Source organism: Ambystoma mexicanum, chromosome 11, assembly GCF_040938575.1.
Source record: "Ambystoma mexicanum isolate Mex_15411 chromosome 11, UKY_AmexF1_1, whole genome shotgun sequence".
NCBI classification, from domain to species: domain Eukaryota; kingdom Metazoa; phylum Chordata; class Amphibia; order Caudata; family Ambystomatidae; genus Ambystoma; species Ambystoma mexicanum.
In genome coordinates, this window is record NC_090934.1 from 85,980,236 (window position 1) to 85,996,926 (window position 16,691).

The window sequence follows — 16,691 nt, forward strand, 5'->3', positions numbered from 1 at the left end:
ACTTAATAAAACAATAGTTGTATTCAAACGTAAACTTTGCAAACAACTATCCTTGTGACCAGGGTCGGATCTCCTTCCCCAGGAATCAGTGAAGATTTTTCAGCACAAAAAGGTCAGATCAAGAAAGTTATTTCCAAGATGTAAGTCCTGCTTTCAATAAAACAAAACGGGTTCTTCCTTCTTGACAAGTTTTCTATTTGACACTTGAATCAGTCAATCTTCACAACAATTATCAAAGTTCCACAAGCTTTATCTTCATACTTTCAGTCAGTATTCAAAGTAATTCCTCTTTGTTGCAGAACCACTACTTTCCCACTTACTCAAACATAAAAAGGGTGGCAGGATGATTTTACCACAGTTCATCATATAAAGATATCAATTTGAATACTTTCCTTCCAACACAACTTTATACCACACTGTAGTACTTTTATTGTCTTCTTCCTGGTTCACTAACCTACCTGGACTAACCTCCAATAGTATACTCTCCTTCCAGGATAAAACTCCTACTCCTAATCCTACTACAAGTACATTGTGGTATTGTTCACTTCAAGCTTTAGGTAAGTATTCACTTTCAACAGCCACATTGGGATTCACAGCTTCCTCCATAAGGATACCATACACATTGATGCTGTTTGTTCCACTAATTTGATTGCCATACGCAATGCAGGTAAATCCCCCCCACCCCTTCAAGGATTTCTACAAGGAGGGCTTTTCACAGATCCCTTCTACAACATCAGTCAACTGTTGGTATCGTTTCTTTTTAAATGTTCCATCTTTAGAAAAGTTATATCCTTCTCATTTATAATTTCCTCCTCTTGGCTTAGGCAATGCTGGGTTTCATTTTCCCTTTAAAATAATCTTCCTGTATGTTGATTACATTTGTTTTGGTTGGATATTGTCCCCTCTTTACTTGACAATGAAAGCTACAAAGTTTCTTTGTTCGATTTTTCTCAAAACAATCGTTATGCCATTATTGCTTTATTTAATTAGTTTGGTATTCAAAACACTTCCACCCCCTCTGCACTTTAGCAATGGGCTTACAATGCGTATCTACGCAATGTCCTTTTGCAACCATTTTTTCAATGGAATTATTACTGAAAAAATGCCATTGAAAAAACTCATCAAAATATATATGGGGGATCGTCAGGGGTTAAAAGGGATAAGAAGTGGGTTGGGGTGAGGTTAATTACATAGGGAAATGGGTGCTTGGGGAGGGATCCCCCCCTAAAATAAATAAAAATGTTGAGTTTTTGATGGATTTGTGTGGGTGAAAATCCATTTAAAAAAAAGAAACTACTGTCAGCAAAACGGCATAGAACCACTTGATTAGCTCGGTATTCAAAACCATTGTATCCCCTCTTCACTTTAAAAGTAAGGTTACAATGTGTCTCTGCTAGATTCCTTTCAAGGTAAGAGTTATGCTTTACTTAATTAGCCCAGTATTCGAAACCATTGTGTTGTATCAACGGTCTACTACGGAGCGCACCAGGGTTTCCTACCGATGGACTTTCTCTGCACCCATCCTTCAAACTGGGCCTCTGTTGCATTTTCGTTGCATGCGCTTAAATATTCAAAAGTCCCACTCAAGTGTGGGTCATCAGAACCACTACATCGTATATTATGGTTCTGAACCTGAGCTCCTCCTCCTCCTCGTCCCAGTATCATGAGCATTTTTGGGACTTGGAGTCCCTAATGTTATGATTTATTTTAACCTTATTTATTTCACTCTGGTTGAATGTTTTATTCAATGTACTTTTAGGAGAGGCTTCCAAAGAAATGGATGATTGGGTTTTGGTTTTATAATTTCAACCTAAACTGATGGTATCAATTATTTTATTCTTCCATATACCATTTTCTACATTGACCATACAGATTTCCACAACTGAGAAATTGTGTAATTTTAGGAGGGTTAGCCTTACTTTGACAACAGGGCATTATGTACTCCAGTACTATGCAAGTCTCATACTCAAGAGGATGAATACCAGGTCTCTCCTAACAGTCATCCCATTCCCTTGGTGGCCTTCTCCTTCCAGGTGATACACCTGTCTAGTACTACCCCCCAGGGTTAGGATCAGGCAGCGACTGCCTTCCCCTGGCAACCTGGGAGGAGACTTTAGGCAGGGTTTCTGTGAAGACTCTGAGGATTCATCACAGTGCACAGCTGGAGACCATGAGCAAGGCATCCATTAAGATTTACAAGCTGGATCTATGTGCAAGTAGGTGGAAGATGATGTGAAGGATCCTCATGGAAGCTCTGGTGCCGATTACTCAGATGACAAAGATTGGGTCCTTCTCAAACCGAGGACCCCGTTTCAGGCTCCCCCTCTCCTTCATCCTGCGCAGCAAGTTGGAACCTCTATCTGCAGTCTCTGCAAACTGCCCTGAAGCTCAGTGAATCAGAGGCGGGAGCCCTGGTGTGATGCTGGAGATCAGAGAGCATTGTTGCTGGTATCCTGAAGTGCTGCTCCGTTGCTGGACTCCTTCATCTGCGGGAACCTCATAATGGGCAGTCTTGCATCTTTAACTGCTGACCCGAGCTTCCTCTCACTTGATCCAAAGGGTCATTTATTGTTCCTTGCCACTGGTGTCATGTTCACTGCCTTGTGGGTTATTTCACAGCCAGGGTGGTTGGGGCTGAGGGGGCGTGTCTGGTGTCCTGCAACCTTGCCATCATACAGCCATCCATTCCAAGGAGCTCTACTTGCAGACATTGCATTTTACGAACAAATTCTTACTGTCAGCGATGGGACAAACCACACTGCTCCCCACCCACCTCCCGTCCCTCTAATGGTTCATTCTGCCTTCCTCCTGCCTCCACCCTGATGTTCAGTCTTCTACTACCTCTGCTAATATTCCTCCTCTCCCCCTACAACTCCTCCCACATGACTGCTACTCCTCCCACTACACAAACACCCTCCTTTCATCCAGTACCATTCAAATCTAATCCACCCTTTGCACTCACTTCGAATCACTTATCACACAAACACACACTTTCAAACTACAGTACACTTCCTCAAATCCTCCAAAACATTACCTGCTCCCCAAGCAGCCTCTAGATTCCTCTGCTTCTTCTCCTCTCCTACTGGTCTGTTAGACTGCTTTCCTCCTCCTCTATCCCCACCCTGGAAACCCACAAGTCCTGTTTCCTGTTGTCCTCCTTTAGTCCCATCCTCTTTTCCTCTTTGGATGAAGTGTTAAAAAGGGAGCTAATCCCCTGCTCCCTTCTCTCGCTCGGGATCACATTCGAACCTTGATGGCAGTCAGGATGTTACTGGGGCTCGGCCGTGATAGGGAGACCCAGAATGGGTCTCTAGGCTAGGCCCACACTACTTTGGGGATAAATCCTTTTCTGAGGGCTGCTACTGCCTCACTGGTGCTCCATCGTCAAATCTTCCTCATGTGACCGCGCCAGGGCACACTGGCATGCTCCCCAGGTTGTGATGGCTGCGATGGAGAGGGGTTTCTGCGATTTTTCCGGTTTTGAAGGAGCATCTCCCAAGGAGAGGTAGAACTGGTCTGGCACTTCGCTGGTGCAGGTTAGGTGAGCCCTATGTAATCCCCCTCTATTACTCTGGCAGAGGTAAGGCACATGGGTAGGGTACTTTGCACCACAATGTACTGGTACAGGGAGTGGCTGGGGAGGAGTAGGCTCAGTTCAGGTGGTTTTCGGGCTTGGGTTGTGGCCATTTCCCGCTTCTTGACAAGGCCAGCGCATTAGCCTCATCACACTATTTTGGAGGATTCTGGGCCTCTTTTCCGGGCCCTCAATGTTTTGGGTTTTTTCACCCCTTTTATTTATTCTGGTTCCTCGACTTCTTTTTGATGGTCAGAGGGAATTCTCCAACAGTTCCATTGCCATTGGAATGCTTTTAACCTTATTTAAGGAATAGGTTATTGGGTAGCCCATAAGGTATCCAGTCCCAGTGGTGCCTCTCAGACACCCCACTGTTACCAGAGGGTGACTATCTTCCTACATTGGTTTTAGGGAGTAGGTTCCTGGTAGCTATACTTTAGCTTTGGGCATTGTCAAGGGGTGCAAGCCATTTTACTGCGTTGGTAATAATATAAGAGACTCCACTACATCGGTGATCAGTTTTCCACCGAAACTAGGAGAAACAGCGATTGCAAGATTACTTTACGCTGACATCACTCTGATGGACCAAACACCAATTGGTTTACAAAGACAGTTAACCAATCTCGCAAGATACATCAAAACAAATAAACTACAAATCAATCAAGAAAACCAAGATCATGGTTCTAGGGAAAAGCCAAAAGAAAACCAGTCGGCCGAAGAAAATCTCATGGCAACTTGAAAACAACCAAATTGAATTGGTGACGGGATTCAAATATTTGGGGGTAATGTTGGACAACTCCCGCTCCGAAACATGCATGCAACGCTTCATCTGGACAAAAGTAAGATCTTTAGTAACTCAAGCACGCATGCTAGATACAAAATGTTGCCGCTTCTTGCTGCTCCCTCTGCTAAATTACTACAGAACAAAAGTGGTCCCTACTTTGCTATATGGAGCCGAAGCTATGCCAGCACTCCCAGAGGAAATTTGGGCAAAAATCAAAGGCTTCTTTTGGAGGTCTGTCCTGCTACTCCCGAACTCAACATCAATGCCAGCTATTAGAAGGGAGCTAGGACTTATTTCCCTCGAAGCCCTAGCAGAAAATAGCAGCATGCACCTCTACCGAAATATCTTACTTCTGGAAGCATTACCTCTATATAATCTGCTTCAGAAAGAAATCCAGTCAGGCAGAACAAAAATGTTGGTGGCCTGGGTCGCAAAGAAAAGGGCGAAACTGGCGACCATCGAGTGCTCAGAAGAGGAATTGCTACAGAACTCATTAAGAACAAAGAAAAAGATAGAGGAACTAGACTGGGTCAACACTCAAGAGAGGGCTGACAAAAACAAGCTCTTAAACCATCTGCCACCTTTCTCCAGGAAAGTAAACGACCCAGCCGAAATTTACAAAATATTCCCTAGCAAACCGCTCCGAAACCTTTTTCTCAGAGCCCGATTGAATCTTCTTCCGACCAACGAGATTCGCTTCATCAGAGGTCTATCGAACTGAAACGTTTGCAGACTCTGTATAAAAATGGATGAAGCAGAAACTATTCGTCACCTTGCAACCAGTTGTCCAGCACTACTAACAACCAGAAAAAGCTATCTAAAGCCGGTCCTGGCGCCGTACGGGGACCGTGAAGAATCGACCTGGTGGCCACGCATGATCAATGGCCAGAAAACTGCATGGGCAATTGCAACTGCAAAAATTCTACAGATCGCCCTAGGGAAAATCGAAATGGAATCCCAAAATACAAAAATACCACAAGAACTGGAAGAGGCATGAAATGTAAACGAAAACGTTTATTCGATCTAACTAAGCAAAGGACAAAGAAATCGACGTTTTGTAAAAACAATTAATTTTGTTAAACACAAATAAAAAAAATAAAAAAAGATACCTTTTTGGTAGCCATTGGGGTACCAATTTTTATTTTTTTGTATTTTTTAGGAATTCCTTTGTTCTAGGGGACCACACATGTTGAGATGGATTTCCAAAATCAACACTGGGGCTAGATTTTGGTAGGTCAACCTATTATTGTGAACAGAAAAGACACTAAAGTCTGGCCAAACCCAACCAAGGTAGGAAGCAGAGCGGCAAGGCTTACACTCAGGTGTGTGAGGATGGTCTAGGGCTACAATGAGACTCACAAAGATCACGCCAATAATTCCAGTTAGACAGCAAAGTACAAAACAATACAATGATTTATTAGGCCTTAAAACACACACTAACCAATGAAACCTCTAGATAAGTATTGTCACACAACTACTATAAATTACAAATGTACAGTCACCCAGGGGCGTCCTAGCGGGACCCACAACACTTTACCTAAAACAGTTTATCAATACTCTGAAGAACTGTGTGTGGTAAAGTCAGTGATAACGCAACTGATTAAAAACCAGTGCAATACAGATCAGTTATAAGGTTTAGAAAAACACTACACAATCCCCTGCCCGCTGTTCTAGCCATCCAAGGCTCTTCCACGGGTGGCTTTTTGTTGCCCTTTGTTTATGTGGGAAGGCAACAATGGCAACCGTCACCTAGTCCATTTCCAATTTCAATGTGGGGGCCATTTTTGTAACATTGTTTTTTTCTCCTACGGGAGATGGGCTTGCGCTGAACTGAACCTCCCACTGGATGGAAAAAAGAAAAGAAAGCATTTGGCACCCCAGTGAATCCAGGGTGTGAATAGCTTTCACGCCCTGGCAGGGGGGGTGGACATGGGCTTTAACAGCCCGCAGCCCAAGCTGAGGCCCTCGCTTCACTCAGGCCTACCAAAGCTCAGGCTGGAGAGCCTTTAAAGCCCATGTGCGCCCTTCCCATCGGGGCATGAAAGCTATAAAAGCAATCCTACGATAGATTCCTAACACTTTGTAAGTGTTAAGCCCTGAGATGGAATAGGGCCTAGTATTCTAGCATCTCCAGTTTCAAAAGTTATACTGTTCAGTGTAAGGGTGCAGAAGGAAGAGACTGACACACAGGTCGACCTCCAGCCAGAGGGAGATTCCCTCCAATCTTCACAATCCTCTCTACAGGGTCCCAGACCCGGTTTGTGTGTGTACCTTTCACAACTTCTTGTTGGGTCCTAGACCCTCCTTGGCCTCTTCCTAGGCCTCAACCCTTGCGGCGTATCGATTGGGCCCCATTATCCTCCCTACATATACCAGCCAATCTGACCATCACCGCAATTACCTTTAGGGACTCCAGCGCACAGAAGTGGTTCTTTTGAGGACTGGACTTGGCCATCCATTCCTCCTCTGCAGTCATCTGTTTCTGTGACCCGTGACTACTGGCAATGTAAGTATGGCTCACCGCAGTCCACCTTCCTACGGAGCCTTTACCTCTGCCTGGTCACACAGTCCGCCGTCTCTGAACCCATGCCTCACAGCTTCCATGCCTGCTGCTGCTCAGGGGCTGGTTTTACCCTGACTCCTTTGGTCCTCTAGCTCCAACTCTCTGCAGAACAAACGTTTATCCAAGCAGAGAGTGGCGTGGGGGGAGGGGGGGCAGATATCTTTCTTCAGCAGTAGCCTCCCTCTGGAACGGCCTCCCTACCCCTATCGGACTTGAGCCAGATCTCCTTAAGTTCCGGAAGCTTCTCAAGACATTGCTTTTAACCATCCTCATTCCCTCTCGCCCTCCCTTGCTAATGTCCCCCTGCTGCGGCGACGGGTTGCATGGTCCCTTATGTGCCTTACAGGGGCCAGGTCCTCCTCGATCAGTCTACCCCAGCCCCCCTATAACCAGCACTTGCCCTCGGGCACCCTTCCTCGACTAGTCACTGAGTCTGGTCCACCCCTGTCCTTGCACTAGTTTGACCCTTACCCCTGGTTCCCCTGGCACTTGCCCTTCCTGGTGCCTCCCCTTAGCACTTGCCCAGCCTCGGGTGCCAACTCCCTCCTGCCCCTTGCCTTATTCCCTTCCCCTGCACTTCTTGTCACTGCACTTGCACAATCCGAATGTCACAAGGCCTAGTAGAACCGTTATTGCTGTTTTCTCCTCTGTCCCCCTCACCTTTGTCTTGTGGCGCCTGGAAACACTTTTTGCTGTATAGGCACCATACAAATATTTAATATATAAAATAGACTGTTCGTTCTAGTTCTCTGCATTGCTCTTTCTTGTTCTGCACCTCCTCCTCGTCCCAGTACTTTACTTAGTTAAGTAGGTCTCCCTTAGGTAGTCCCTGCTCTTCCTCGTCTCAGTAGTTATTACGTTTTTGGGCTTACCGACATACACGAGAATATGGAGTTGGGTTTTATGGGATAGGAAGGTGTGCATGGAGTGGGTGGAGGGTTGGCATGCCGCATTCTCTTCTCCAGAGATGTTCTCCCTGGTTCCAGAGGGGAAGTCTCCCCCTATTAGATCCTCGCGCTGAGCACCACACCCAGGGAAGATGCCATTGGTTGTAATTCAGAGTTACAAAACTCAGGAAAAGTTCAGGTAAGTATCTATCTCCGACCCAACACTCAAGAAAACGCTCAGGGGGTATCATTGACTAGACCAACAACAATCTGAGTCAGGGGAGGGAGAAATGGGGAGAGGATTTATGCCCATGTAACCCTAAAGAGGAAAGGGAGGGGAAAAATTATAAGTTACTCACTGTAGTGACTAACGTACCCTTAGTCCATAGTCCCCTTTCCTTCATACTGCATGGGGCGTCCCTTCCAAGGGACGGGAGATGAAACCTTTTTCACCAGAAAAAATCTTCTTCCCCCTTTAAATTTAGGAGGTGCGCAGGAGTGCGGCCCAGGGATCATGCGCTGCCCTGATTGCGCCCTCTGGCGCCACACGTCAGTCCCCATTGATGCGTTGACAATAGATTTAACATTTCCTAATGACACCAGTATTATTAGGGTGGAGGTTTGTTTGTTTATTCATTTGTAACACGCTCCAGACCCGAAGGTATCAGGGCGCGAGAGTTGCAAGTAGGTTCTTAGCTTAGTTACACAGTATCTACGCAGGAGATAAAAATGAAACATATACATGTATGTACATGATGAAAGGGGCCAGTGCAGTTATACATATGTTACACATTAAGGTAATTGCAGCTAGTGTACCTAAGGATGGGGTTAGAGATTGGAGGATTTGAGCCAGGAGGTACATTTGGATCTGAAGTTCTCATATGGCTGATCTTCTCGGATTGCAGGTGGAATGTAGTTCCAGAGCTGGGCTGCTTTAATGGGGAAGCTATTGCCACCTACCTTACAAATTTTAAATCTAGGGATCAGGAGGGAGTTGCTGTGGGCTAGTCTAAAGGGTCTGGTGGAGGTCCTTTTATGGAATCTCTCAGCGAGATAGCTAGGGGCGGCGTTGTTCAAGGATTTGTCGGTGAGGGACACAATTTTCAGTTTGATTTTGTGAATTGTGGAAAGCCAGTTGTTGAGATGCCTGATCTCCGAGATATGGTCTCTTTTGGCCACTCAAAGGGCAGCTCTAAGGGTGTTGTTTTGGAGTGTTTGGATTTTCTTGATGATTGCTTTGTTAGAGCCAATGTAGAGGGCATTGCAGTAATCAAGCCTGGACAGAAAGAGGGCTCTGGCCAGGATAATACAGCTGTTTGAGAGGAAGGGTTTGCCAGTCCTGATGAGTTTACACGTGTAGCCAGTAGTGGAAGCCAATGTGTTGACTTGTTTGGTGAAGGAGAGGGTTGAGTCAAGATAGAAGCAGAGAGTTTTAACCTCACTGGCCACTTTGATGAGGATGCCATCAATTAAGAAGGAGGTGTATTCACACCCTAGTTTATTGAGGTTGGTGGAGGTACTGAGGATGAGTTCTGTTTTATCATCATTCAGGCATAGACCATGATTAGCCATCCATGCCTGGATGATGAGATTCACCCTATTCACCAAGGCCAAATCCTTAACATAATCCCCTGAAAGTGAGAGGAGGATCTGTATATCATCTGCATAGTTAGTGTAGGTGATACTAAGATTGTCAAGATCATCAAAAAGATGCTTAGTGAATATGTTGTATAACGTGGGAGAGACACACAATCCCTGGGGGACGCCACAAGTGATAGGGATGGGGTCTGCGTATGCTGAGGGCGAGAACACCCGCATGGACCTTTTACTTAAGGAGGACTCAATCCAAGTTATGGCCTCCCTAGAAAAGTGAGCAGCTGAGTCTAGCTGACTGCATAGGACCTTGTGTTCAACAAGGTCGAATGCAGCCGAGAGGTCGAGGAGAAGGAGGAGGGCAGATGTCCCTTTATCCCTTAGTTCATCTACTTGGGTCTTTAGGTTTATAAGGGCCGTCTCTGTGCTGTGTTGTGGACGGAAACCAGATTGGCATGCTCCTAGAAGGTGGTGTAGTTCCAGATATTGCTGGATTTGAGTGTAAGCAACCTTGTCAAGGATTTTTAATAGAAAGGGTATGGTTGTGATGGGCCGGTAATTAGTGGGTATTGAGGGGTCAAGTGTTTGTTTTTTTAGTAGGGGGAGCACCCATGATTCTTTCAGGTTAGCGGGGATGATCCTGGATGCAAATGATGCATTAATAAGCTTGGATACAAAGGGGGCTAGGTCCCTGGCTGCGTCCTTGATAAGCTGGGCTGGACAGGTGTCGCCCTGGCAGTTGGAGAGTTTGAGTGAAAGTATTTTTTCGACTTCAAGGATAGAAGTTTGTGTGGTGAGCTGGGTATTTTAGGTGTCTTAAGGTTGCGCTGAGTGACGGTGGTAGGAGGGATGTTGGGTAGCGGTACATTAAAGGGCAAGTTCAAGGATGCTTTTTTTTGGGCTATTTTATTTTGGAGAGTGGCTATTTTGTTGGAGAGCGCGTGTTGGATACCGGAGCACCAGTTTTTGTCTTTGGTACAAGTGTCTGGTGTGGAGAGGGGTTTCAATCTCTTTGAGGATGGTAAAAAGCTCCTTCAAGCTGGAGTTAGCTTGGGAGATCCGGGTATTGTATGATTCTTTTTTGGCCAGGCAGATTTCTTTTTTGTAGAGGGTGATCTTAATGAGTTTGGTTTTATGGTCTTCCGTTGGGAGTAATCGCCAGGCGGTCTCACAGATCCTTTTTTTTCTTTTCAAGTCTTTGAGGTAAGGGGTGAACCATTTGTTCAGGTGAGTTTTGGGTTTACTGGGCCTTAGTTTGAGCGGAGTAATTAAATCTAGCGATATTGCCATGATTTTATTGTATTAGTCGACCAATGTTCCTGGGTCAGTATTGCCTGGAAGGGAGTTAAGAGTGGGAAGGATGGTTGGGGTGGGCCTATCAGCAGTGATGTTCTTTTTACTTCTGTTTAAGGTGGGGTGTTTGGGGGGCGGGGGGCTCACGGTGGGGAGAGGTCTGGTGGTCGTGAGTGCAAAGGACACAAGGGAATGGTCTGTCCAAGTTAGGGGAGAGATAGAGGTGATGTTAGCAAGACCATTGGAGACAGCTACCCAATCTAGTATTCTTCCTTTGTTGTGGGTGGGTGAAGAGACTTTTTGAAGTAGGCTGAGATCAGTCAAGATGGAGGCAGTGTTCAAGGCAGATTTATAGAGGGGAGCATTGTAGCGCAGGTTGAAATCGCCAAGGAGTAGAACTTGCGATGAGTTTTTAAGGTTGTTGGAGAGTAGGGAGGAGATGTCCTCCTCGAAAGATCCAATGGGTCCTGGTGGTCGATAGATCATGTGTAGAGTTAAAGGTTTTGGAATTAGCCAGTGGTAGTTTTACTGTAAGCGTTTCACAGGATTGGAGATTTTGAGAGGGAGCAAGTCTCATGGCGAGGCTAGATTTGAAAATGATGGCGATGCCGCCACCTCGCGACTCAAGTCTATCTTGTCTGAAAATAGTATAGCCATCAGGCACAGTTGGCATGAGAATGGGTCCTGCTGCAGCGTGTGGCCATGTCTCGGTTAAGGCGAGAAAGTCGAGGTTATCCGCCAAGATCAGATCTGCAATTTCTGTAGCATGAGCTACCAGGGACCTGGAGTGCCCCCTTGAGCAGTGTATAAGGGAGTCTTTACTTGCAGTCTGGTGTTTGGGGTCAGACATTTTGAGATGAGGAGCTGCGCATTGCTCAGTGGTGTCATTGGTGGTAGGGTGGTTATTGTGATGTTTGGAGTTAGTTGAATTTTGGTTGAATGAGTGGTTGTTAATGGTGTAAGAGCTAGGTGTGAGTCTGGCCGGCGGTTCAAATAGTTTAGCCAGTCTTAATAAAGTCTGAAATTTCTGATAATTGTGTTGCAAGTATAAGAGGTGGATTTGGTGTTGAAAGGCTTGGCTGAGTTGCGAACCTGGTAGCCGAGTGGGGACGGTGGCCTGCTGAGTAGGCGGCCGAAAGGGCTTGCCTGTCCGTAGGTTGCAGTCCCTGGACCACCATGTTCGGTCCGGGTGGAGAGATGGAGGAACGTTGATCATCTCGGATTGAGAGCCCCGCTCCTGGTTCCATGAGGCTGCGAACTACAGATGAATCCTCCTCATCCTCAATCCTGTGTGTGGAATGGCAAATAGGACCGCCACCAATAGACCCAGGAGATGTTGGTACCACCATGCTGAGGAAGTTGGTGGAGGCCCTCTTGATGGCCAGGATCTTGTCCTCCGACGGAAATACCTTCTCGGAGCATGTGTCCCAGATGAGGCCCAATAATGTCGGAGTCTGTGTGGGCTGCAGCAGGGACTTCTTGAGATTGAGCGAGAAGCCCAGATCGTGCAGTGTGTTCATAAGGGCATGGGAGGAGTGGTGAACAGCTTCTGGAGGTGAAGCCCTGACGAGCCAGTCCTCAAGGTATGGGTAGATGTGAATGCCCTGCGCTCTGAGGAGGGCGGCCACTGTATTCCTGAACCTGGTAAAGACCCTGGGGGCCGAGCTGAGGCAAAAGGGAAGGACCTTGTATTGAAAATGGCAGCCCATGATCCTGGACCGTAGGAAAGAATGATGGGGCTGCCAAATCGGGACGTGTAAGTATGCGTCCTTCAGATCCAGGGAGCACATCCAGTCTCCCTTGCACAAGGTCTCTGCTATAAAAGATGGCATAACCAGCTTGAATTTTTGCAGGGGTAAGGATAGGTTGAGGGTGGAAAGGTCCAGCACAACTCTCAGGCCTGCTTTGCTGTTCTTCAGAATGGCGAAAATCCTGGAGTAATAGCCCAAGCTTCTCGATTTTAAGAAAAATCGAGTTGTACTTGTTTAGTATCAATAAAAGATACTTTTCTCATCTCTACAATTTATGAGGCCAAAACAAATGCCAGCTAAACAATTTGAAAACTGGTGACCAGAGATAGTAATGCTCTTCAATTGTGCTCCCGTGACTCACAAAAGCGAAGCCTTCCTTTGTCCCCCGACTCATTTTAGAAAAATCATTAAGAGTGGTTTCGAACATTTTTATTTTCAGGAAAATAAAGAGTATTTGTGACAACAACATCCTTATTATACTGCTCCATGTCCTGAAGACCGCTATACTAGCTAAGACCGACATCAGTGATATTGCCTGATCTTGTGGCACATGCCGAAACATATGTCAACTATCACAAGTGGCTTTAGACATCTATAAGTCAGTCACAGTTGTGGCTTAACATTTTTCTCTGCTATCCCCTAGAATGTGATTGTGTAATATAAACTGCACCTATACACGTAATAACCCCACTCATGTTTTATATACGTTTTTGATATGTCATTTGTATTAAATTTCTAAAATGTCTTGTTCTATTGAGTAACCACTTTTTGGTTTTTAAATTATGTTTATCAAGTCTGTAATAAATTAAATATTCTGAGTTATATATTTCTCTCTGTGTTGGGCAAGCTTTTCTAAGATGTTTGTTTCTCTTTCATCCATTTAAACTGGATATTTTAGACAAGCCTCTGTTGGGGAGACTATCCTTATAGATTTTGAGTTTTGAGAGATTGGGTAATTGCCTTCAATGTTCTCGTGTTACACAATGCATATCACACTGGCAAATACTCTCCTTTTGTCTCAAAGCTAGCAGTGATCTTGGCATGCATTCTGGCATCGGTCCTGCCTGGCTTCAGAACAGCGACCTCCATAGTGTGCAGAGCAGCTTGCAGGCCCTCGCATCAGAATGCAGCGCACAAAACAGCTAATGATAGGCCATTATTCACAGAATGGTTTTGTCCCTTATGGGAAGGGAGGTGCGTTAGGGTGTGGGTCGTTGGTGTGCACAAAAGCCTCTCTGCAGGAGTGCTTGTGATATCACACATTACCTTTCAGAGGAGGCCCCCCCTTTTGTCTGTGGCCCGCCCTACTTTTGACTCTGGTCCCCTTGGTGCCCCTCCTAAATTTGATTCCTGGCGACGCCACTGATGAGGAGTACTTTAGTTTGATTTGTTAGACAGGGAATATCCATCCAGCGATAGGGTTAGTGAGGTATTTTCTTTAAGTTAAAAGAAAAACACTTCAAACCTATGTCCTCTGGTACGAGTTATTTTCTGGCTTACCCCTGGAGACAGTCTACCCTTACTGACAGTTTATGGACTGATCCGTTTCCCCATCAAAACAAGCAAAAAGCAAAGGCAGTAAAGCAGACGGCTTTAATTATCGCCAATAAGTCAGATCAGCAGTCAAAACAAAGTAAAAAAGAAAGGGTGTCCCATATAGGCGTATGGAAGGAAAGCAGCAAGATGAAGATCTTTCCTAACAATGAGGTAGGAAGATTTTTGTGAGTGAGCCTTTACTACACTTCCTATTAAATAACATTGAGGGGGGGTCTTCCTTCATTGCTGCATCCCCTGCCAGGACTTCTGCTTTTTGAACTAACTTCTGGATCACTTCATTGGGGTCTCCTCCTGTCCTCTCTGGGGTTGTTCGCTGCTGAATCTACACCTGTGAGATAAAAACAGACTTACCTTCATTTTCCCCATACACACAGTTGCCCTTCTGACGTTGTCCCCTTTAACTCTATGGAGCTTCCTACTCAGGGGCCTATATGACCTTTTATTGTGTGGTAAAATGTATTCTTCTATTTTCTTCCAAATGCTTGTCTTTATATGTTATGTGTCTTCCACAGTGGAGTAACTGTGCTGAAAATGTTGGGGGGTGGGGGGACATGACATCTGAAGAAAAGGTGCCCCAGCCAAACGAATGGGGACAAAATGGCGTGCCATGAAAGTTGGGGAGGGACAAACACCCCTGTCCCCCCCCTAAAATTACACCCATGGTCTTCCACCAGGTTGTAGAATTACAATATAAAAGAGGAGTGGGTTATTTCTTTTTGACAATGCACTGTTGTGCTGACACCAGGATGTTTAACTATGTTAGAATGTCTGGATCTCTTCTCTTCCAGGGCTCATCACTATAAATTGTGTACATATCCACGATAGAAGACCCACAGTAAATTAAATGTGTGCGGAGAGTCCTCAAAGACAGCTAATTTCTTCATAATATCCTGTGCATTTGTATTCTGTGTGTTATGTACAAGTACATATTTGGACTAATAAGAGTTCAATATGTGTAAAGTAATAAATGCATATATTTTTCTGTATACTCTATTTTTTGGGGGGTATTTGTTCATTTGTGTCGGTCTGCTTTCCCTCCCTGAAAGTTAAGCCAGATCGGCCTGCCCCATTACCTATCTTGAAAAGGTGTTTGACATTTTTTTGGCGAAGTGCTGTCACACCTCCCTACAGTTAGTGGTTGTACAGCACTTCACAAGAGGTTGTACAAAAACGACCACAACTGCAAAGACATATTCGTGAACATCAAACCGCTGCAGAAGTCATTACCCTAAGGATTCCATAATAAAACAAGACTTACCTGAAACAGTGTTTCTCGCTAGTACAAAAATATGTATTATTGCCAATATGGTGTGTGGGCAATCCCTTATTGTATCTCGTTGCATGGTACCCTGTCTCTTTGAACTATCCTTTTCACCTCTTGAGAGTAAAGCCTTGCCTGCTCTGCCATGTGTACCTCTGGGAGAGTCATGCATATACAGATAAGCCCTGCCATCTAGGTGTAGATTGATCTTCCTAAACGCTAAACGCAGGGTCTAGGAAAGTCCTTAAAATTCCCTACATGGTGGTCTACAGAAGAGTAGGCCATGTTGCAAGATACTTGTTAGACTGCTTCCTCTCACTCTTGAGAAGGTTACTGCAAGATAGACAGGACCCCGCCAGAGTCAAAGGTGTGCAATTCATCAGGCACGTGGACTAGAGTCCCATCAGAGCTCTGCAAATAATCTAACTTTCCAGCCTTCGGAAACCACCCACTCCACAACATCAACCTACTGGCTACCAGAAAACAGCACAAAAGATTTCAAATCTACTGGTGCTCAGAAGGCAGCAAGGCCCCAACCTGGGCCCTCATAGTATAAGCAAAATCAAGACTCACACATTGCTTGCCCATTTGGGGTTGGACAGCATTATACATACATATTGCATGAGTTGATTACCTGGCTGAACGATCACAGTCACCTCTGTGGTTGCCTGGTTTCCAGCAGAGTCCGTCACAGTAAGTTGGAAAGTGTAATCCCCTTCCTGCATCGCCGACAGCTGTAATGTTGCGGTACGCACACCCTAAAGAAAAATGTAACAAACTTTAAAAATACAGAAAGTCTAAGTACAAGATACCTGTGCTCTGTATCATTAACAGACATGTAAGGATTAAAGACATGAAATGTATAACTGAGTGAGGGACCATGAAAATGCCTCCAGAACTTTTTTTTTAGCACAAACAGCCCTACACTGGTAAAGCCAAGGGTTCTTTTTTCGCACAGACAGTACACCCACAGATAGTTCCCACATTGGGTGATAACAAGAATTATGTGTCCCTTTAAGGAAACCTCTGGGAGACCATGCTGCAGTGAGTAACTCTTTACTCAGGTTCAGAAGACGAGGTTACAGGTAAGTACTTTAGGTACAAGACATAAGAGACATCCACCAGCATACTCTCTCACAGGCACTTTTGCGCTCAACTGACATTCAGCGAACAATCAGAAGCCATCGTAAATTAACATTCCACACAGGATTTCTAGCAGCTTGCATGCTTGCAGCACCAGGAAAGGGGAGAAGACAGGGACACACCATAACACTCACTGTACAGACAAATGTTGTTCCTTCAAATTCACATGGCAAGTGTTACTGACACCTTGAAGGGAACAAGAGCAATCTACATAAATATTAAAAAATCATGAGCCCAAATGAGCATGCACAGGGTTCCTGTCAATCAAAATAATTCCAGAAACTG

The 16,691-nt window shown here is 45.2% G+C and overlaps 1 protein-coding gene across 1 annotated transcript in view; it reads right to left on the bottom strand.

Moving 5' to 3' along the window:
- The window catches only part of KIAA0319L (KIAA0319 like), a 940,271-nt gene that overhangs the window by 223,067 nt on the left and 700,513 nt on the right, over positions 1–16,691 (bottom strand). The window contains exon 11 of the mRNA XM_069622595.1: positions 15,898–16,021. Coding sequence (XP_069478696.1) covers positions 15,898–16,021 — 124 coding nt within the window. The remainder of the gene's footprint in view (positions 1–15,897; positions 16,022–16,691) is intronic.